General features: G+C 44.0%; 1 protein-coding gene across 1 annotated transcript in view; it reads left to right on the top strand.

Annotated features, from left to right (window-relative positions):
- Positions 1 to 16,865, top strand: part of LOC147625846 (protein CHROMATIN REMODELING 5-like) — a 67,023-nt gene extending 50,158 nt beyond the window's left edge. The window contains exons 19-31 of the mRNA XM_086817424.1: positions 7,327 to 7,539; positions 7,636 to 7,878; positions 8,114 to 8,224; positions 8,489 to 8,578; positions 9,552 to 9,737; positions 10,091 to 10,171; positions 10,420 to 10,662; positions 13,367 to 13,522; positions 13,629 to 13,806; positions 13,900 to 14,081; positions 14,218 to 14,619; positions 14,987 to 15,077; positions 15,195 to 16,865. Coding sequence (XP_086673550.1) covers positions 7,327 to 7,539; positions 7,636 to 7,878; positions 8,114 to 8,224; positions 8,489 to 8,578; positions 9,552 to 9,737; positions 10,091 to 10,171; positions 10,420 to 10,662; positions 13,367 to 13,522; positions 13,629 to 13,806; positions 13,900 to 14,081; positions 14,218 to 14,619; positions 14,987 to 15,077; positions 15,195 to 15,883 — 2,865 coding nt within the window. The 3' untranslated portion in view covers positions 15,884 to 16,865. The remainder of the gene's footprint in view (positions 1 to 7,326; positions 7,540 to 7,635; positions 7,879 to 8,113; positions 8,225 to 8,488; positions 8,579 to 9,551; positions 9,738 to 10,090; positions 10,172 to 10,419; positions 10,663 to 13,366; positions 13,523 to 13,628; positions 13,807 to 13,899; positions 14,082 to 14,217; positions 14,620 to 14,986; positions 15,078 to 15,194) is intronic.
- The last annotated feature ends 6,027 nt before the right edge of the window (positions 16,866 to 22,892 follow it).

Here is a 22,892-nt window from a genome sequence, read left to right as displayed (position 1 = left end):
CAGAGACGCTTTTCGGATGCAACTGGAGCGGACTGTTGAAGGGTCGGCGTGAGATGATCCTAAGTACGCAAGAGGCTGGCTGCAAATCTGTCTTCAAATGCAAGGCTAAAGCCACGAGCCCGCATATCTGTGAAGATCCATCTCGTACTTTGGGGCCAAGGGCCTCCCAAAACTGGGATGCGGGTGGAAATTCTAGCCAGGAGGAAGTCCTTCTAGGGCTCGCCGCCTGGAAGAAGGCCACGAACTATCAACTTGCCGAGAAGGGTGCGGCTCTGATTAGAGGGGCAGATGATGCTCTCCACATCCGCCCCCCCCCCCCCCCCCTTCGCGATTGTGGCGGTTGAATGATCACTGTCTAGGCCACCTTGGCTCGGGCACGCCTTCCGTCTTTGCTAGCCCAAAGAAAGTTGTAGATCAATCATTGATCTTGACCAATGCAAGCCCGAGAGAAGGCCCAACAGGATGTGATGTACCACATGGTGGCAAGAAGAACTTGGTTCGCCACCACGATCTGGCCAGCTAAGGAAAGCTTGGCTGAACTCCAAATTCCAATATAATAGCTTTTTTTGAATGCTCAGAAGAAGAGGGGATAGCTGTTGCTCTGGGGAGATATCGATCCCCACCTGGCATCCAAGATAACAAACTGGAGTGCCACTTGGGATCCACTGAAAAGCCTCAACCCGACTCCAAGTCGGGGCGCGTGATGAGCCAATCTAGAATCCACATGACTTGTGCTAGTTGATCTGCACTTCAAATGCATGGCATAAGATCTCTATTGCCTCAACAAATCTTTGGAGGTTCCCCTCATCTCCGGAAAGGTATGTTGCTCTATCCTGTTGCATATCTCGAAGTCGTGAATGAGGATGGCTGGGCTCCAGGTGCTCAAACGTCTGTCTTGCCTTGAGGGTCCTATGACGGGTGCATGATCATAGAAAGTAGTGCTTGCCAAAATGCTAATCATGCCACTACGTCCACAAGCCCACTCATCTACATAAAACCTGTCTAATTTGGACAAGTTAGGGCCTGTACTCCTCTTGTCGGATCTCGAGAAGCATAGACTCTCAGGTTTGCGTCTAAACTCCGGTAAATGCTAAGGGTCCTGTCCCCTCAAAGCCAGAACCAACTCCTCCGAGGCGGAGTACTTTGTGCTTGAAACTATAGCCATGCCCCCTACGAGTCTGTCCTCTCCCGACTCTTAACCTGTGGGAGGGAGTCGGGACTGATGAACTGAACTCCAGAAAGTGGCTCTGCCTGTTGCGGTATTCGGCGCATATATGTTCAAAAAGCCCACTCTGTCCTCTCCAATCTTGAAGGTCACCCATTGAGCTCTCCGAGTGACAATGGTGCCATAGTCAACCCTCTGTAGGTAATAGCTGCTCGCTGACGGGAATGCATACACCATCCTCAGTCTTGAAGGGGTCAAAAGCATGGGACCAAAAGGTGAGACTCTTGCCTTGAAGGATCTTCCCGGAGGGTGGCGGGTAACGCCCCCCTCGGAAAGATGATGTTCTTGGAGGAGGAGAATGTCTATGGGCCGACCAACTATAGCTCTGTGAAACTCCTCTCTAAGGACCCCGCGCCTTCAAAAGCACTACAGTCCTCTCAAACCCTGAATGTTCCCAGTGACGCAGATCATGCAAACGATGTGAGCTCTCTATGGCTTGCCCCGGTAGATAGCGGTAGACGACTTTGTGCTCCAATCCGTCCCTAGTGCTGCATTCAGGGGGAAGGAGAAGATCATCGCGTTGCTCTTTGGCGTGGAAGGTTTGGAGTGATCCAAAACCACACAAATACAAATGGGGGCAATCGTCTCCTCGAAAACACCGGCTCCCTCGACGAGGAGGCATCGGAAGAAGTTGTAGTCAACTAGCCCTCCTAGAAAGGAGGGTTCAGCGCGGGTTCCTAGAAGGTACTTTTTTGTTTTTTTTTTCCTTTTTTTTTTTGGTTTTGGGGGGGGGGGTGTGCTACTGCTGAGATGAGTGCTCGTAATAGTTCCGTGACAAAGCCGTATGCACCTAGCGGTGCCGCTCTGCTATGGAAGTCCGATAATGGTTTCGCCCCGGACTAGGGGTCTGCCACTCTCATACACTAGGATCCTGCGAGGCTAGGCCTTGGTGCTTTGACGTTGGGTGTGCCCCTCTCCCCGCGGGTAAGGATCTAAACTGGAAGGGGCGGTGTAACTTGGTTGAACACAATGCTAATCAATACACTTAAATACACTAAGATTTGATGGACACTTGCTCAAAATACAAGAAGTAAATTGCTGAATTGACAAGAGACACACAATGAGCCGGAACGGCCGACCCTCCCTCAAATAAAGTATATTGATCTTGGGAGAATCAAGTACATCGTGTCATGGGCATTTCTGACCACATTTCCATACCAATGCATATGAAAACAGTATTGCAAACAAGTGGTTGTCGATGTAGACTTGCAACCCACACTACCCTCTCAAGTGCCCATGTTCCCTACGATCTGCTCTCTATTGTTCCACCAACACATGGTAGCAACAATCTGCAAGAGAGCACGTAGGACAAGAGAACACTACACAGGGTATGTGATCTTGCAATCCAGTTCCTCCCTCCTGCTACTTGCTCCCATATTTAAGCATAAAAGCTTACCAATAGCAAGTAGAGTCGACGACAGCAGAAGTCTTCGCGATGGAAGTCCTTGGAGTGTTGAGATCTTTGATTTGTCGCCTTTCTTCGTGACAAAAGTCTTCAAGAGGATAAAGGGAACCTTGGGAAAGCTTCCCCTATGGTTCAACTTGAGAAAGGAGAGCTGAAATTAGGGTTTTCAGCAAAAAGACCAGAAATTACAGCAAAAATGAGAGCTGTTTTACTGAATTTCAGTCATTGGGAGTGAGTAGGAGAGTGATTAGTACTTGGAAACACTCTTGGAAGCTTGGAAAACACCCTAGCAAGTTGGATATGGCTATGGAGAGCTTGGAAATGGAGAGAAATGGTGGAAAAACAGAGTTTTCAGCCTCCAAAAATCTTCATGAAGAGAAAACACGAATTTTCTTCTAATAAGTAAGTGAATTGGGGTCCAATCAGGTGAAGGGACATGGGGAGATGTCCATTTATGAGTAAAAGGGGAGGATCAGGTCCTGGACATTGAGTCTTGTCCGCCTCGGGACTTCAGTGAGTGTGAACTTGGAAGCGGTCATAATTTATAAGTGACTTTTGGGCGCCCAAACTTTAATGAAGTAGGAAGGCACTCACTTATAAATATTGGCCAAGTCCTGAGGGCTATTTGAGCCTAGATTGGGTAATACTTACCACCTGTTCACATGCCACACAACCATGTCAGTAGACAATTTCACACGCACGGTTCACGGGCGGGCGTCCCCTAGCCCGGAACTACACATAGGTCATGCGGGCATGAAAACAGCATGCAATTTCAATTGCAAGCAAGCACAAAAAGATGCTATGCAATGCAGCATTGGTATGGACAATCCCCGTTCATGAGACTATACCAAAATAGACGTGCTCCAGGCAAGTACACGAGGTACCAGACCCAATGGAACACCAATCCACCAAGCATTTCTGGGCATGTACACGGAGGCACAAGTCCCAACGGAAAGCCAAGTCTACAGTATCACATGAGTGGCATCAATCCCCGGCATAAACAACTGCCATGGACACCAGTCCAATGTACATACACGATAAGAAAGCACGGGTGGACCAATTGGGTGGCCAAATGGTGACGGGGGGGGGAGAGGGGGCGGCGTGCGGGGGGGGCCACTGGAGGTGTCCTTGTGGACTTGAAGGGGGGAGGACAAGTTATAACAAGGTGTCCCATCTGCCGGCATGGGCCTGGGAGGCCAGAGTTACTCAACTCTCTGCAGTATAGGAGCTCCCTGGAGGCAAGGAAGCGATATGACATGAGGAACCGACTCCGGAGAGGCTATCCAGACATGAAGAGATGGAATCTAGGCTGTCTGAGCTAGAACGGAAGCGGCAGTTGGGGGGGGGGGGAGATTCCATCACTGGATAACACCACCTATCACTTAGAAGAGTGGAAGGTATTCCTTCTTGAGTCTAGGAAAGCAAACTATCACGAGAAAGCTTGAGACGCCGGGCAAAGGGTTGGACGTTGGGTCGAAGCATTGCTGCCACCTCAGAAAGAAGGCGTGGACCGTACGTAGTGGGACGGGGATTTGGTGCATGATTGTCTGATACTACAGGCGAATCAAACTCAACCTAGTAGTATCCACGACCTAAAGGATGAATATCAATATGCTCGCCAATACGGCTTGCCTACAAAAGGTCCATAAGCTATCCACGTGATGGGCGGCTACCCACAATCTTCAGACCAAGGTGGACGCCTCCATGGATGCGATTGTCGAAGTGAGGAGCTAGAGGCCTGCTTCTGAGAAGGAAAGGCAAGGCAAGGGGCGGTGGCCTCGCTTAGGGATGACGGAGCGACTGCCATGGAGTCCTCCCGGAGGTGTGAAGACGAGAAGATTCCGACACTTACCAAAGAGAAAGAACAATCTGAAAGTGCAAACACCTTGGAAAAGAGCTAGGGTGACGCCGCGCGGGGGGAGGGTGTTGTTGAAAGGGGCAAAGGCGAGGAAGAAGGGTTGGCAGAAAGGGGGCCAAAATAGGAGGTGGGGCAGCAGCTCAGCATGCCAGGGGAAGCGGCCGAAGACAATGTGGGCTGCACTAAGGGGGCCTTAAGAGACGAAAGTGGGAGCTGGTGCGATACCAGGCGGAACGGGGGAGCAGGGCGACGGCCAGAGGGAACATGTGAAGGTTGGCGATGATGAGGCCAGTGCGAGGCGGAGGGCAAAGGCAGGGCTGGCGAATGCGAGATTAGGCGCGTAGATAGAGGTAGCTCAAGTGTTACAGTTTTGACAATGTCTCATAGGTTGGAGTTAAGGCGGATGAAATCGCTCCATAGTGTGCATGTGTGTGGGAGAGAGAGAGAGAGAGAGAGAGAGAGAGAGAGAGAGAGAGAGAGAGAGAGATATTAAACGCCTTCAAAAGATCCAATGGGTCTATGAGACCAAAAGTGATACAATAGTGTCCATGTAATCTCATCATGGTACAAAAGAAAACAAAGACTAGAGCTATAAGTGTGGAATGTCAAATCCGAGCCATATGATACAAAGTGGGAACATCATCATCATACAACCTATGGAGCTAACCCCCTGGTAGGGGGAGGGGGCCGTCATGGATATTGAGCATGGGGTTAGCCTGAACAAGGCTCTACAGATCCGCTAGGCACGGGATGGTGGTTCTGTGCCTCCCCAAGATCTCCTCAAGCTGGGGCTGATGTCAGTGTTGCTGGCGAGGTCCAAGGAGTTTGGGGCGCCAGGCTCGCTGTAGTGCCGTGGCCTGGTCTAGAGTCAGGTGAGATTGGGGTCTGGTGGGGGGTTAGGCACTCAAGAATGTGTGGCTCGATGAGGCTGTGAGTATGTCATCCATGGCTGCTGGGGCGTCCTCTCGTGGTTGGAAGAATTGCCTAGGGCCGAGGTTGATGTCTCCCATGGGGTCTCAACTCCACAAGCAATGAGTCTCTGTGGCGATGAAGCTCTAGTAGGAAGAGGCCCAGACATTGCTGATTTGGATAATCCATGATCCTAGATAAGGGTCCAAACCCTTCTCTGAAGAGACAGTGGAACCTCCCTCGAATCTCATAATATACAGTGCATCTGCAAATGAAGTGCTCCTCTGACTTGACCTCCTGTTGGCACATAGTGCATATCCTCTCCTCAGGAGGTATCTGCATGGCTCCCTGTCTTTATCCTCAGACGGTGCGATGACACCCGCAACTGGCCCATTGCAATGCGCATGGCATGTGACATGTATATGTCAAGATATTTGACCTTCAGTATAAAACCGTCCTCTGTAAGCCTCATGAAAGTATCCATGTAGTACTGCCGTTTGAGAGAGAGAGAGAGAGAGAGAGAGAGAGAGAGAGTTGTATTAATGTCTTCAAAAAGCCAAAATGACCTATGAGACCAAAAGGTTACATCATATCACATCATCCTGGGTACAAAATAGTAATAAAGAAAGATAACAAAAATCTAGAACTATAAAATCTGATCTAGGTACATGAGCAGAGAGCTCTCATATCACCCTAATACATCCCTTATGGGCCGTTGTGACATGGTGCTCAAGGTGGTAAAACTGAGCTGGTGCGAGAAGGTCCTGCGTTGATGGGAGATGATGGCCCGGATCCTCCTGTGGTGGCGTGGCCGTGGGCGAGGCCATGGGGTCTGGGGCATCCAGAGAATGCACGACTCAATGATTACGATTGATATGATTGATGGAAGTTCACCAAGTACAATGCTTTTTGTAGGCTTGCAGCCTTATCTTTTAACCCATACAAATCACATACACTAATAAGCAAGTTCCACATAGCACACTTATTTTATTCACTCATAAGAGTGGGGTCACACACACATGGACACATACAAGGACTGGTTCACACACGAAGCTTCGAATACCCAACAACCCTGAACATAACTTGTAGCCCTATCATGACAAATGTATCTAGAATTGGAACTGCTTATTTGAAAAATTGATAATCGTGACTATAAGCATCTACAAGAAATTTCTTCCAACCAGTTTCATTTGTCAACTTCTTGTCAGCCCACACTTTTGGCGCAATTTTGGGTCATATACACTTTATTAAAAGTATTTTGCCACCATTGGCTGTGCAGTTGGACAACACCAGCCAAATGTAGTTTTGGAGAAGACTTGCACATCAATTTAGATGGTTTGCATGCCCAAAAATTTCTCTTCCATATGTTGTTTCTTTGAAAATGGTTTCTTCTGGGAATAGCCCTGGCTGAGTGGCATTTTTGGGGTTGTGCATTTTTAGTAGAGCTCTCTCTCTCTCTCTCTCTCTCTCTCTCTCTCTCTCTCTCTCCCCAAAAAAAAAAAGAGGTGGATTTGTGTGGTTATGCATTATAGTAGTTCATGTTCTCATCAGTCTGGACATCACATTTCATGCACTTGCATCCACTCTTGGGTGCTTATGACGTATGCAGGGATGTTGTAGGATGTAGTCTATGCTATTTGATGGTTTGAGGCTTTGTGAGTAGAGTTAAGATTGCACTTTGGTTTTTGTTAAGTTCGGGTAATATCGTGAACATTTGGGTTGGTATTTCACATTTCTTGAAAGTGTGAGATCTGTTATGTAACATCAGCTGCTCTTTGTCTTCAAGGTAATGCCATGTACTTTGCTGTTTCTTTATCATTCATCTATTGGCAACGTCATGTTTCATCTCCAATCCAACTTTTTCCTTCCTTGCAGCCAGGTTGCTTGTGTACCTTTCTCAGATACTGAGTATTTTCTTTCTTGTTGCAGGTCTCTCTTTTAAATATTGTCGTCGAGCTGAAGAAATGCTGCAATCACCCTTTCCTTTTTGAAAGTGCTGACCATGGCTATGGAGGCGATGCAACGATGAATGACAATAGCAAAGTACAGCGTTTGGTGCTGAGTAGTGGAAAGCTAGTGATTCTTGACAAGTTACTGTCAAGGCTTCGGGAGACTGGGCATCGAGTGCTTATCTTTTCACAGGTACACAGTTTTCTTTCTTTTCACAGAAATGCCAAAATTTTCAGGCAATATTATATTGCATTCTTGGGTATCTTATGAGACACCTTTGTAGTTCAGATGGTTAAAATGCTGGACATTCTAGCCGACTATCTGAGCTTAAGAGGGTTTCAATTTCAACGACTGGATGGCAGTACACGCGCTGATTTACGGCACCAAGCTATGGAGCATTTCAATGCACCAGGAAGTGATGATTTTTGCTTTCTTTTATCTACTCGTGCTGGTGGGTTGGGCATCAACCTAGCCACTGCTGATACTGTTATCATTTTTGATTCTGATTGGAACCCTCAGAACGACCTGCAGGTAAGAATCTTTTAGTGATTACTGGCCATAGCAGTAATAAGGCTCATTCCCTTTTTTCTCTTGTCACCCAAACATGTAATTGTGTGTATCTCTTGTTTCTGAATTGTTTTTGTGCGGTTGTATTGTCTTCAATCTTTAAGGGTGAAGCTAATGGTTATCTCATTTAGGTAGTTAGATCTGTCAAAAATTACAGGAACAAACAGAGGAATGTGATATATGATGGTGTGGTTTGCAGGCAATGAGTCGAGCTCATCGTATCGGGCAGCAAGAAGTTGTAAACATTTACAGATTTGTGATGAGCAAGAGTGTGGAGGAAGACATACTTGAGCGTGCGAAGAAGAAGATGGTAACTTAACATACGTAACTATTCTAATGAACCTGAGGGTGTAAAAAAGGGCTGAGGCTTACCTGTAGGAAATACTAAAGTTGCAGGCTCATTTAGCAGATTCTGTACCCTGAAAGGTTTACTTGCAAAAGCTTGATTGGAAACCTTTGCTTGAAGATCAAGTGCATAATGGCATCTCATGAGTTTTAATGGTTATCATGTTTACAGGCTCTTGATCATTTGGCGATGGCATCTCATGAGTTTTAATGGTTATCATGTTTACAGGTTCTTGATCATTTGGTGATCCAGAAGCTAAATGCGCAAGGCAGATTAGAGAAAAAGGAGACTAAGAAAGGGACATCCATGTTTGATAAGGTATCGATTGCTGGATCTGTACCATTGTGAAGAGTTATCTATGCTAAAGTAACCAAGTTTCTCCATTGGTTTGAATCTCCAATCCAAGCCAAACCTTGTAGCTTTTGTGAAAAGGTGTTCGCTATTAATGTGTTGTAACAGTACACCAATTCTGCATAGTGCTTGCTTTTGGAAAATGCAGTTCAAACAGGCAAAGTCCAAGCCACAAACTCTTATCATTTCTTTGAGGTGCTTGAGTTGTTGTGAAGTGATAGCTTTGTAGTTCTTAAAGATATCAATAGTGTTAGTGTAAACATAACATGCATTACAAGTTGGGGTGTGTCATAGAGACCTCCAGTAGTGCATTTGAAAGTTTTTATGTCATTATTACCGATAGTCTGTCACGGACTAGTGAGTGCTTTAATAGTTTGTCATGGACTAGTGAGTGCTTTAATATTTGAATCCTTCTTGTCATGACTAGTCAGCAGGCAGGATTGGTTGAATGAGGTGAATAAATGTTCCCTCTTCTGCTTGGTAGGGGCTGACAATAGTCGTGGACACAGTTGTTTCCCCATTCCACCCATAGTAGCTGCATTTGAAAGTTTTTGCCTTTATTACCCATAGTTTGTCATGGACTAGTGAGTGCTTTAATATTTGAATCCTTCTTGTCATAACTAGTTAGCAGGCAGGATTGGTTGAATGAGGTGAATACATTTTCCCTTTTCTGCTTGGTAGGGGTTGCCCTTCTACAGTAGTTGTGGACACAGTTGTTTCCCCATCCACCCATGACCCTCATGAGTAGGTCCTCAAATGATAGTAACTAACATCCTCATAACTCTGATCGTGCATGCTTTTCAAAGGAGTCATGTTCACTAGAACCTTTAGGTGAAGTTCTTTTCACTAGAAAGTTTTGGTGGAGCTTGGAGCGCTTTGGTGCCGGGAGAGAGGAGGCCTATGAGGGTGTTCATGTTCTTTTTTTTTTGTGTTTGTGCAGAATGAGCTTGCTGCAATTTTGAGGTTTGGTGCTGAAGAGCTTTTCAAAGATGAGAAGAATGAGGAGGAGGCAAAGAGTACTCTAGAGAATATGGATATCGATGAAATCCTGGCTAGAGCTGAAAAAGTGGAAACCAAGACTGCCGATGAAGGTGAAGAAGGAAACGAGTTACTAAATGCTTTCAAGGTACGTTTCCCTCTTTTTTATATTGTCTGGAAGCAACTTTTGGCTCCAAAGTTAAGGGAAATGTCATAAATACTCTTTATAGCTCTTTTGGGGTTTAGGTTAAGTGGTAACTCTGTGTATTTGTAGGCCACAGTATATATATTTATTAGTATTGGATGATTACTGTATGTGTATCTATCCATCCTTGTGTGTGTGTATGTGCTTTTTTTCTTCAAACCCCTAGATGTGCGACTTCACTCTTTAAGAGCCAATCATGCAAACCTTTTTTTCCATAGCTTTCCTTCTTTGCCATAATGTCATCAAGACTTCTGCGGGTGTTACATAGTGATGTGTATGTATAATACTTGTTGCAGGTTGCCAATTTCAGCAATACTGAAGATGATGCAACATTCTGGAGCCGTTTGATCCAACCTGAGGCAATTTCACAAGCAGAAGTACGCTAATTGTCCAATTCCTATTGGTTTCCACAGTTTTTTTTCCTTGAAAAAGCGGGAACTTCATTGCTTTGATTTTGTGCTTCCAAAAGCACAAAATGATTCAGCTGTCCTGAACTTCTGCATGATTGATTTTACTGTTGCAATCCTTTCTTATACATACTAACTAGCTAGCTATTGATGGTGTGTGTTCTTATATATTTAGACAGTTGCATAATCTTACTTGGCTAATATCCTACTGTTAGCAGGAGGCACTTGCTCCACGGGCAGCAAGGAATCTTAAAAGTTATGCAGAGGACCACCAGTCAGAAAAGCCTTCCAAGAGGAGGCGTACTACTGGGGATACAAAAGAACGCCCAGCAAAGCGGTATGCTAAAGGGGCAGAGCTTGCACCTGCACCTGCTCCAAAAGTTGAAGGGGCAGCTGCTCGTGTATCAGATTGGCACGGTGGGAGCCTTTCAAAGAAGGATGCCAATGCATTTATTCGCGCGGTAAGACTGCATTGCTTCATGTACGGCTTCGAAACATGCATTCAAGTAAAAAAGACCTGTTGCAGTTGCTTATTCAGCCACTCCATACTTAGAATACTACGATTTTTTGTTCTCTCTTTTTGCACATGCCATTTCCTGGACTTTCCATTGGCATTATTAAATTTCTATCTAAGGATTTAACAGCATTGAAAGAGTATAAGTTCTGGTATTGTGGTCAACGCCTCTCAAATTATATGCTCGTGGATGCAATTCTTTGTATCATGTCAAATTAGCTTTCTGGCCTTGTGTACTGCCCTAAGCTTGTCTTTGTCTCTCAAGAATGGATTCTTACCATTGTATGTGAGATTATGAAGTTTGATGACATACTACAGCTGCGATGATAAAAGGTTTTCTTGGTGTTTTTTTTAAATGCTTGTTGCCAGTGGCTCTTATTACATGTTCTATTAGGATATTGTATGCTTGATCACACCCACAAGGACTTAAATGCTTTCTTTGGTGGATCTTGAGAAGGGTTGAGGATTGGTCAGATGAAGCATTGCTCTAGATGGCCAATCTTCAAGGATAGAGTTGTGTGGGGATGCCAAGTTTTAACGTTGTGGATGCTTGGATATTCTGAGCCCCTATAGTTTCTTATCTGCATGCAAGGTGTTCAATGCAATATAAGTTGCATGGATTTTTTTTAAAAAATACGAAAGGGATACTACTATAGCAGTGTGGTTCAAACAAAAATGGAGAGCACTTGAAGCACTTTTAATGGCAGAATAGCTGAAGGACAGTCTGTAGACTCAAAAACTTAAGACCTTTTTTTTAACCTGGGGTAGAGATCCTGCTATAGTTGATGATGTTGCACCTCTCTCGCACAACCCGCAACAGAGGCGCCATTATTCACTAGTTTAGGAACAGGTGTCCCTCAGCTGAGGCTAGCAGGAATTGAACTTGAGACCTCCTGTTCAAGAGGCAAACTACTTCCAACTTGCCTATAAAGCCATGGACCAAAAACTTGAAGACTTGAGTAGCATTATGTAGCATTGCTCAGTCTATTTCATCTTAGTTTTCCTCTTTGATCTTTTTGGAGACCCCTTTCCTGTCATACTCATTGCAAACGCATGGCCCATGTATTGTGACTACAGAGAGGCTAGCAACATGTAAACTGCCTGTCTTAAGAACTATGCAAAAACACAAAGATGAGTAGAGAGAAGAGAGAGAGATGTTGCTGAAACAGTGTTTTCTGGATATATGTAACAAGATGTACATAGATCCTAGCCAATCATGGCCTCCAAAAGGTAAAATCTATGCCTATGACCTGTCCCACCTATGAGGGATCAGATGACTACACAATGAACTGCTCTAGTCTATTTGTAGGCTCATGGAAGTGCCCCTACCTGTATCCGACTGCTGCCTGCTGCCTGCTGCCGGCCAGGTCCTTGGATAGCAAATTGCCTAAAATCCCATAAGAAGAATTGGTCAATGCCTAAAAAGGCTCCTAATCATAGCCAAAATAGAGGGTTAAACATGTCCACATCTGTGCATGTGAAACAACATACAGGTAAGAGATGGTTAACCTGTCAGTCACAATGGGGCAAATCACATGGCTTGGGATCACATACAAGTCTGGTGGATGATATTCTCTTATAATTTTAACCAGACTCACTCCAGCCTTCCCAGGTGGTTTACTTTTTTTCTTCCGTTGCCACCTTTTCATACCCAATGCCAACACAAGGGAAGTGTATTGTCACTGAAACTGGAAATTTGCATGCTACTGACACTCCAGCCTTTCCAGGTGGTTTACTTTTTTCTGCTCTCAGCTTACCCATTGCCAACACAAAGGGACATGTATCGTGCCTGAAACTGAAAATTTGCATGCCACTGACAATTAACATGTCAGTCACGCAAATCACCTGCAACATGGCTGGTTTTTACCCACAAGGTTGGTGAAGGATGATATTCTTCTTGTAACCATGCTACCCAGGTCAATGGATTCAGGTGTGACATGTAGTAACATGCCCGAAGTAAAACAGACCTGGTTTTCTACGGTAGAACATGGCATGTTATTCCTCAATTTCATTTTGATATGCTTGGAAATGCATCATGCATTCCTCATAGTAGATATCTTTTTTCATATAAATTTTTTATCTCATACTCCATTTTGTCTCCCCTATTAAGTGTTCTTTTGTGCATGCGCATGGGGTCGTGGAGTTTAAAGGACATTGGCTTATGATTCCCTTGGCACATGACAGGGATGAGCATTGCCATGTGTTAAGTACTGAGACTACGTATGCAGATTGCCATATGTTAAGATACTGATCAACTTGTAACTGTTTCGGATTACTAAAAGGACTTTTATCTTTTCTGGAAAAATAATTGCAACATTTAAAGGGGAAAGGCAACCATTTTTGCTATTCAAAATTGTTTCTTCCAACATCTGTCAATATGATATTGCTTTCTTTTTTTTTTTTGCTTGATTTCAATCATGGCTTTGTATGTTGGTTGCGTGGGGACCACATCTGGTTTTACAAACGAGGATGCCCTATATCATTGCATGACTTATTTAAAATTGTTGGATTATTCAATGCATGAAGTTCTTATTATCTATTACGCAAAGAAGATTATGCAATATACATAAATGCTTATGTATAATATAGTAGAGGTACTTGACATAAATATAGATTTATATATTATAACAAATGAGGTATGGAATGTGCAGGTTAAAAAATTTGGTGACAAAAGTAAAATGGACGTCATTGCTGCAGAGATAGGAGGACTTTTTGAAGGTTCTCATCCTCGTGCACAGGTGCAACTGTTGGAGGACCTTGTAAGAGGGTGTGAAGAAGCTATCCAGAATTCAAGTTATGATGGAAAGGTTGTAAGTTCTTGCAAAAGAATGTTTTTTAATTGAATTTGTGTAAACTTTTTCATGACTCTGGCAGTGGTCTGGTGCTGATCAGAATTCTTGTTTGACTGAACAGGGGGCTATTCTAGATTTCTTCGGTGTAGCTGTGAAGGCACAAGAGACACTTGAAAGGATCAAAGAGCTTACATTTCTGGCAAAGCGTGTAAACAGACACACAGATGCTGTTGCTCACTTTAGATTGAAAACCCATCCCAAAAACCCCTCATGGTCAAAATTATGTGGCTGGAATCAAGGTACCTTCACCTATTCACCAGCTTTTGTGGGGTCTTCGGTAGGTCTTTCATCTGGATACTCACTTTCTGTAAGATTTATTGGGCTACTTACAGTTGATGATGCAAGAATCTTGCTGGGGGTGCATTACCATGGATACGGAAACTGGGAGAAAATCAGGAATGATCCTAGGCTTGGGCTTTTGCACAAAATTGCTCCAGCTGGTGTTCCTGCTGGTGAAACTTACCTACCACGAGCTCCAAACTTGGATGCTCGAGTCAATGCACTTCTACGCAAGGTATATTTTAGTGCATGCGAGCAGGTTTTGTGTTTCACTTTCTATGCTTCACGCTTCAACAACCATTTTAAAGCACATTACTTGGTGTCTGCCTCTATGGATATGAGCAACATGTAACAAACTTTGAATAATGCAGGAAGCAGAATCTGAAAGTGTACCCAACAGGTCAGTGGTTGTAGCAAGGCCAGTCAAAGAAAAGGTTGCACTAAAACGGGAGCGTGATGAAGATGCAAAGACTTCACATGTCGACTTGTTGGAGAAAAATGGTAGGCCAGGCAATCAGAGAATCAAGAAAAGTATGCCTGGTCAGCCTTCCAACAGGGATCAATCAATCAAGCGGCAAAAAGTTGAGGCCTCTGCAAAGGAAGAGGGTGAAATTTCAGACACTGAAGAGCCGCGGTACAAGGAAAAGCTGGACCAAGAGGCAAGAGAGGAACGATGGAGAGAATGGTGTGAGACTAATATGCAGGATCATCTGCAGACACTTAAACGTCTAGAAAAGCTTCAGTGGACTAGTTCAGATCTGCCCAAAGATGAGGTTAGATCTCCCCTTCAATCGTTACATTTGAATCTGGTACCCACTTTTGGTTCCAAGTTTTGGCTTAATAGCACAAATTTCATGTGTGCATTGAAAACACGTATATAAAGTCCATAATATTTCCCTCTAAAAATTCATAGCAGCTGTTCTCAATTCTCAGTAGATGTGAGTTTTCAGGGATAGGATCAATAAGCTGGCTTGAGGCTTGATGAAAACTTCCAACTTGTGTGCTTGAAATTCAGCATGTGCAGTCTTTCAACTAAGCAATTTTATCAAAAGACGTCTAGTTAGTCCTTGGAGCCAAGAGGCATGCCCAACTCGTTTTTTTATTTTGATACTCGTGATGTGATTTTCTATTCTGGAGCAGGTGCTCAAACGTGTGAAGAAGTATTTAAAGCTTCTTGGCAGGAAGATAGAACTCATCTTACAAGACCACGAGGGTGCCAAAAACATATCCAGTAAGTATTATCAAGATGCTTTTTTGAAAGTCTTCTCAACGTTGTGTGGAGACTGCATGTGAGGATATAAAAATTGTGATTTATTTAGAACTTCTGAAACTCCCTCTTTTATTGCAGGGATTGAAACAAGACTTTGGAACTACGTAGCAAAATTTTCAAACCTGTCCGGGGAGCGTTTGACAGGTATATATAAAAAACTAAAGGAAGAAGACCTACAGGGTCGGAGAGTGGCGTCTGCAGATTTGAATTGTAATGGAGCGGCAGGACATAGTGTAAGGGATGTAGACTCCAGTGGGGGGATTTTTTACCAGGATGATGGGCCCAATGGCAGGAGATCTCAAAAACCTCCTGATGGGGAAGCTTCCACTTGGGATTCTGAGAAGGGTCGGTGGGATGCAGAAGCATGGAAGCGTGGGCTGAGAAGTAATAATGCAGCTTCTGAAGAGGTTGTAAGTCAGGGCAATGTGTACAGCAGGAGAAGGGATGGTCAGGCTGGAGCCTCTGAAGGACGGGATAGATTAGCAGGTGGAGGTAGGGGTCAAGGTGGTTATATGCAGGCAAATGGTATTCGAGGTCAGGATTTCAGGGAAGTCTTGCCCGGAGCTGGTAATTGGGGTCCGAATTTCGTAGACGGGTATGATAGGCGAGGTGGTGAATGGAATAGAAGGGTGCTGCCACATTTTGGTTACCCCTTTCATGGACAAGCAGATTTTGGGGCACCTAGGCCTGGATTACCTATCGGATTTTTCCCAATGAATACAGTAAGTGCCCATATGTTTCCAAATGAGGGGGAGAGACATCGATAGCATTCCTTTTTGATTACAATAAGCTCTCCAGTGTCATCTCAGCTTGCATAGCACCTTCTTAAATTGGAGTAAATGGAGAAGATGAGATCTGCCCATCAGAGATCCATTGCCAGAGGCTTACTGAATGGATCATTTTTTGGCAAATAAAAATTCTATCAATGGAAGAAGTCTGGTCAACTGAGGGGCAGTTTTCAGATGCTGATTGGCGGTCGGGTTAACTATTCCATTCGCTTACATACTTTCTGTGAATGTTGCCACTTGGCATCTCAGAGAAGATTTTGCTTGTTTCATTGTGCTCCTAAAATTGAAGTCTGTGGATGGGGAATGGTCTCCAATCTGTACGAGTCCCCAAACCTTCTCAAACCACAGAGCAAGCAGGACATCAGCACTGACAGCACTGATGTGAAGATCAGGCTAGGTGTTTCAAAGCTGGGCTTGCGGATGCTGCACCAGGTAGTTGCAGTCCATAACAAAGAGCTTGGCTGGATGATGGCATCGGCACAGAGGTCTTTATGCGAGGGTGCTGAAAGAACCTTACTCAATGGAAGGTTTAAGTCTGCATAGTATATTCCCACAAATTGTACATTGCATTCCAAAGGGTGCTGTTAATCCACTTGTGTACAGTTTCCTGGGAAGTCCTTATCGTTATTTGAATTTTGGCAACCCGGGACAACTCCTGGTTTGGTTTGAATGTGGTTAAAGTGTTCAAGAATGGAGCGGGACCCTGTATTCTTACATTTTATCTCATGTAGACTCTACTCAGGTGATTGCCTGCTGTGAAATGCACTGAGATGTACCGGGTACGGCTGCTTGGTCTGGGAAATCTCTTCGGCTGTAGGCAACTGATTTGTACTTTTTGCAAATTTTGAAAGCTTGAGTATTGGTAAGTTCAAAGACATCTCACCTAGTGGCTACGTGGAGTGAGTTTCTCCTTTGTACATCGATACAACAAATTGCAATGCAAATCTTGATACTCTGAAAATAGCTTTGGTGTTCTTGTGAGCAAACATCTATACGGAAAAAATGAATGGCTCCACTGTAAAGGTTTCAAAGGTCTCCATCGATGGTTTAATAATGACTGAACATTAAGGCTGTAAGTTCTGACTTTCTCATGTTTGATTTAGTTCCCTCCAAATGATTCAGGGTAGTAGTGCAATTAATTCCAGAATTATTCTGCAATGCTACAGTAGGTATGAAAAACTGGTTGGGCAGATATCCTTGGTACAATATTCGGTAGGTTAGACACAAGTCTCAAAGCCAGTTTTTTGCACCTCTGCCTTGTTTTGACAAGCTCACCTCTCAGCCTTGTTTTTGTTATTCTTTTGTTGCTGTTGAAAAAGTTGCCCAGGTTCAGCTTAAATTGTTAGGGTAGCCGTATCAAAAAGAATGTCGGTGGAGAAGAACTCCCAGGTGGAGTCTCAAAAAGGTGGAAATACTTTTTGAAGCTTGAGTGGAGGTCAAGAGGCACCATGCCGGTTTCCCAATCTATGCCTGTGAAACTTGGTACAATGGTCCATATTGCATCAATAAGGCGGTTCTATCACTTTTTACTGAGTAGAGGTAGATGCTTTTTCACCGTATTGTTAGAGAAGTAATAAACACAATACGGAGGGTTGATTGATAAGAGTGATTAAAAAGTCCTTTGCATGAGACCATACTTGGAATGCGGTGACTATATTGTCAAAGATCAGGGTTATATTGAAGCTGAGGAAGCAAGCAATTGTACATGGGTGTAAATATATTAACGGGCACTAAAAACGTGGTCAGGGACATTGCTAACCAGCAATGCTTGTTAGTTGTATTTTAAAATGTCCCACATTCTTCTTTTTGAAATTCAAATGTATTTGCAAATGTCATTCCCTACCTTTGCAAAGTTTAAAAATAGTGTCTTTAAAATATTGGCGTTTAGTTACGCCATAATGTGGACACGTGGCTTAGCTCCCCCTCTCTCTCTCTCTCTTTCAAGATGGACAGCTTCAACATTCGAGTCACAGGTATAGCCAAGACACCGGACTCCACTCCCGAGAAAGATGGACAGCTTCTATGCATGAAGCTCGGCTACAGGGAAGAGCACCCTCTCCCCTTCACCAAAGCATGGAGAGCCGGGAAAGACTCAACACGCAAGCGAGCCCTCATCCTACAGTTTGCAGGAGAGACAGAGAGGGTCACCTTCATGAGGAAGAGGGTCATACTACGGGGTTTAGAGGGAGCTCCTATTTTCTTGGATGATGATCTCACGAGGATGCAGCTTGAGCATAGGAGAACTTGCATGCCACGAGTCTTACATGAGAGGAGAGAAGGCAAGAAGACCTTCTATTGAGATGGTTGGGTCATCATTGATGGCCGGCCCATGGATTAGCGGTTTGGGGCCTATGGGACACAGACCAGGCCACTGACAGAGATACACATGACAGTATGGAACTGTAATGGTTCACTATGGGTGCAGCCTGGACGACTGGAGCATGTTATGGTGGGGAGAGACATCATACTTCTAACAGAGACACATCAGAGCCCAGAGAGAGGGCTACCTTGAGTAGAGGGATTCCAGTGGGAGTCAGCATACAGGAGGACCACACGCCAGGGTACCTCGAGAGGGTCGGGGGGAGTAGTAGTTCTATTCAGACGGGAGCTACAGGGGAGACTGAGAGTGGTAGCACAGGATCCAGAGGCCAGATACATGGATGTGGATCAGCGTACGCCAGATATTTGAGGCAGCAGACCAGCGCATACTGGGGAGATTCATTCTAGACACACATCGCCGCAGAGAGACATCATTACAGGCTCAGACAGCTCCAGAGGGGGGACGACAGACACAGATTACTACATTTTTTCAGAGATCCATTCCCCTCCCAGTCCCTACACGGCAGGGAATTACTCTCCAGAGAGCAGAGACACTTAGAGCCCGCAGTAGACAGAGGACACCTGGCTTTCGGACACCACGCCTATACCAGAGAGAGATGACAGAGATCAGAGCTCAGTTTCACAGAGAGGGTGCGGAGCGACTGGCTCGCTTCAGAGCACACCCAGGCATGTTCTTCAGGGAGATGTGGACACCCCCTTCATTGATGTATACCATTTTATACCCCCAGTATGGTACAGGATGGAGCTAGCTAGGTTGCATATCATGATTGTATACTCCATGCATATAGCTTTGCATTCTCCTAGTAGTAGAGCTCCACTCCCTTCACCACTCATTGTACTTATTGCACACCCGACAGAGGATACCCCATACAGGTACTCCGATTTGTCTCATAGGCCGAGTTCGGTCTTTTGGAAGACGTTAATAAAATCTTTCTTTCTTTCTCTCTCTCTCTCTCTCTCTCTCTCTCTCTCTCACACACACACACACACACACACACACACACACACACGCGCGCGCGTGCGCGTGCGCGCGCGCACACAGGTCTCTACGACCCTTTCTCGACCCTTCCCCCACCCCACCCCACCCCACCCCACCCCACCCCACCCCACTCCACTCCACTCCACTCCACTCCACTCCACCCCGCCCCGCCCCGCCTCTTGTCTCGTCCTCTCTTTTAACATTTGGCAGTCTTTGAGACTCCCTCCTTTCCTTCCTCCCTCATGTTCTCCTTGTTTTTCCACTCTCTGTTGTCCCACTCTCTCCCTCTCCGCAGAGTTGGAAAACCGTGCATTGGCATCCGATCAGGCAAGTGTCATTGCAATGCAGAGAATGTCTCCAATGGAGGTAAAGATCTATAACCAGTATTCGTATGAATACATGCTTGATATCTTGGCTATTTTCTTGACTAATTATCATAACGTATGTATGTTTGCAGTCAGCAATAGAAGATTGCAAAAGGAATCCATTACGGATGATGGATCTGAACTCACAGGATCCATATGCTCTTATTGTTAGTAGGCAGTATAAGAAAGGAAGAGGAAACAATGGGAGGAGAAGAAACGTATGAAGGGTGATGGTGGAGTACATGCTCTTGATGAAGAAGAAAAAGTACAAAATCTCCTTTGAGGTTGTGAAAGTTTTCAAGCAGAGGATTGAAAGCATTGTTACAAAAGTGAGACAAGAAATCTAGAATCTAATTATTTAACACCTTGTCGTGCAAGCAATCCATGAATAGTCTACACTGGAGGGGACTGTTGCTCAAGCTGCAATCGTTTTCAATGTTAGCAACACGTTGGGTTCTGTCAAGCAGCCAGGTTGTAAAGAGGAGTTGTTTTTTAAGAATACATTGTCCATGATGCTAAATTCAAAGGAAAACATACCTATTGCAAAAATCTAAAGGGTCGAAGTCCCCCATGCTACTTGTATAAGGCAAAATCACGGGTGGAATTTGATGCTTATAAACTATTCTCATTAGTTGCATGCTGAAAGCAAAATCGATGTAGCTCAATCACATATAAAATGAAAGAATTGGTATACACATTTTGCAAAGATAAGACGTGTGCATCCCCTAACAATAAGGATATTTGTCGAAAGAGAACGGGGAGGAAAAGTTGGGGAGGAAAAGTTTTATAAGACATCCCATGCACTTGCTCGATGAGTCTCAGGTGATTGTAGTCTCACCCAAGTGAAATATAACTTGCATGTGATCAGGCAATACGTGTCGTGAGTTAGCACATGTTCCATTACGGACATATGCTTCTGTCACTATATACATTCTTTCACCTTTTGCTAATTCCCATTCTCTACTAATATCACTACTAATTTACGTTTTATTGCTACTTTGAACTATATGCTAATTAGCAGAAGTAACTCCTTTTGCTAGTTAGTCATTCATCTAATAATTATAGCTTTCTATGATAAATAGCACATGTGCTGTCTAGCATCATATCTGAGAACCAGCATGGTTCAATAGTTGGATAATACTAACTTGCATAGCATAGTCTGTTAACTAGCATGTGCTAATAACTAGATTATGTTATCTAGCATGGTCTAATAACAAGCATGGTTTGATAACTTGCATGTGATGCTTCTAAGTACATGTTGATAAAATAGCATGGTTTGATAACTAGCATTGTTCAATAAGTAGATGATGTTAACAACATGGTCTAATAACAAGCATGGTCTGACCTAGATTATGCTAACTAGCATGGTCTAATAACAAGCATGGTCTGATAACTAGCATTTGATGCTTCCAAGTAGATGTTGCTAAGTAGCATGGTTTGATAACTAGATGATTCTAACTAGCATGGTCTAATAATAAGTATGGTTTGATCTAGATTATGCTAACTAGCACAGTCTGATAACTAGCATTTGATGCTTCCAAGGAGATGTTGCTAAGGAGCATGGTCTGATAACTAGTATGGTCAAATAACTAGATGATGTTAGCTAGCATGGTCTGATAACTGGATTATGCTTCGAAGTAGATGTAGCTAACAAGCATGGTTTGACCTCGATTATGCTAACTAGCATGGTCTAATAAGAGACACGGTTTGATAACTAGTATTTGATGCTTCCAAGTAGATGTTGCTAAGTAGCATGGTCTTATAATTAGATGATGCTAACTAGCATGGTCTAATAACAAGCATGGTTCGACCTAGATTATGCTAACTAGCATGATTTAATAACAAGCATGGTTTGACCTAGATTATGCTAACTAGCATGGTTTAATAACAAGCACGGTCTGATAACTAGCATTTGATGCTTCCAAGTAGATGTTGCTAAGTAGCATGTTCTGATAGCTAACATGGTCTAATAACTAGATTATGCTAACTAGCATGGTCAGATAATAAGCACGGTCTGATAACTAGCATGTGATGCTAGCAAGTAGATGTAGCTAACTAGCATGGTCCAATGTCCAATAAGTACATGATGCTACCTAGCACAGTCAAATAACAAGCATGGTGTCACAACTAACTAGTCCAATAACTACATGATGCTAACTAGCATGGTCAAATAACAAGCATAGTGTCATAACTCGCTAGTCTAATAACTAAATGATGCTAAGTAGCATGTATGCTAACAATTTAATTGTCTAGACCTAAGATTAATGTAGTAATTTGAAATTTTACAGGTTGAGTTCTTCCACAGGTAGAAAAAAATCCAAACTGCAACATTGGGTTGAGATCGTTTGAGATACTAAAGCCATTTTTTATATAGCGATTGAAATAGCGATTGAAGTACATATACACATGCTGCCTGCGAATACCATGTGCAAATGTCCTTTCTAAAGGACATGTTGAACCACATACAGTCTCATACCTTTGGGCTCCATGAAGCAGGATGCAATTGCACATGCGATGTTTGTGCCACACGTGATGGCACTAGCATTGGTTGCTTAGCTTCACTTCGCACTTTCAAAGGTGTCACACATCTGTGCAAGTCAATGCCTGCCCAAAGGAGATTGATGCAGCTTTTCACAATAGAATGTGTCTAATGGGAGAGTGGAGCAATTGTGGTTTGGAGAAGTTGGAAACTTGCTTTTTGGAGACAGAAAAGAGAGGGAAGACGATCATTGTAAAGGTATTTTTATGGGAGGTGGAAGTGATTTATGGAGGTGGATTCCCGACCTCATCACTGACGAAATCAAACTATGTACTTGTGCCTATTTAAGACATCTTGATCATATGTCTAACAGAAGCGGTCCATGGTTCCGATCATCCAAATCAATAATGTAGTGGCTTATGGGAGGTGGAAGTGATTTCTGAGGTGGATTCCCGACCTCATCACTGATGTAATCAAACTATGTACTTGTGCCTATTTAAGACATCTTGATCATATGTCTAACAGAAGCGGTCCTGTGGTGGTGGAGGGACCTGCTTGGTCTTTGTGGGCTTGGGTAATCCTCATGAGTGTCCTCCTTTAACCTGCCATCCTCTTGAAATGTATCTTTGCAGCCTTTAACTCCTCGTCATCAACTTCTGGATTTTCCTTTGAAGCTGGGCGGCGGGCCTTAATTTGTGTGTACATCATGTAGTAGATGATAAGGATGCCCTCGGGTTGTAAGCGTCAAGTGGCACTCATCATGTAGGTACTCGCTGGGCTTCCTGGGTCTCACCTCCTTCTCTTGCTTCAAGTCTTCATTAAGTC

This window comes from Cibotium barometz, chromosome 23 (assembly GCF_041138505.1).
Source record: "Cibotium barometz isolate CiBa-2024 chromosome 23, ASM4113850v1, whole genome shotgun sequence".
Classification (NCBI taxonomy): domain Eukaryota; kingdom Viridiplantae; phylum Streptophyta; class Polypodiopsida; order Cyatheales; family Cibotiaceae; genus Cibotium; species Cibotium barometz.
The sequence above is the reverse complement of the archived record's forward strand: the minus strand, read 5'-3'. Positions and strand labels throughout refer to the sequence as shown.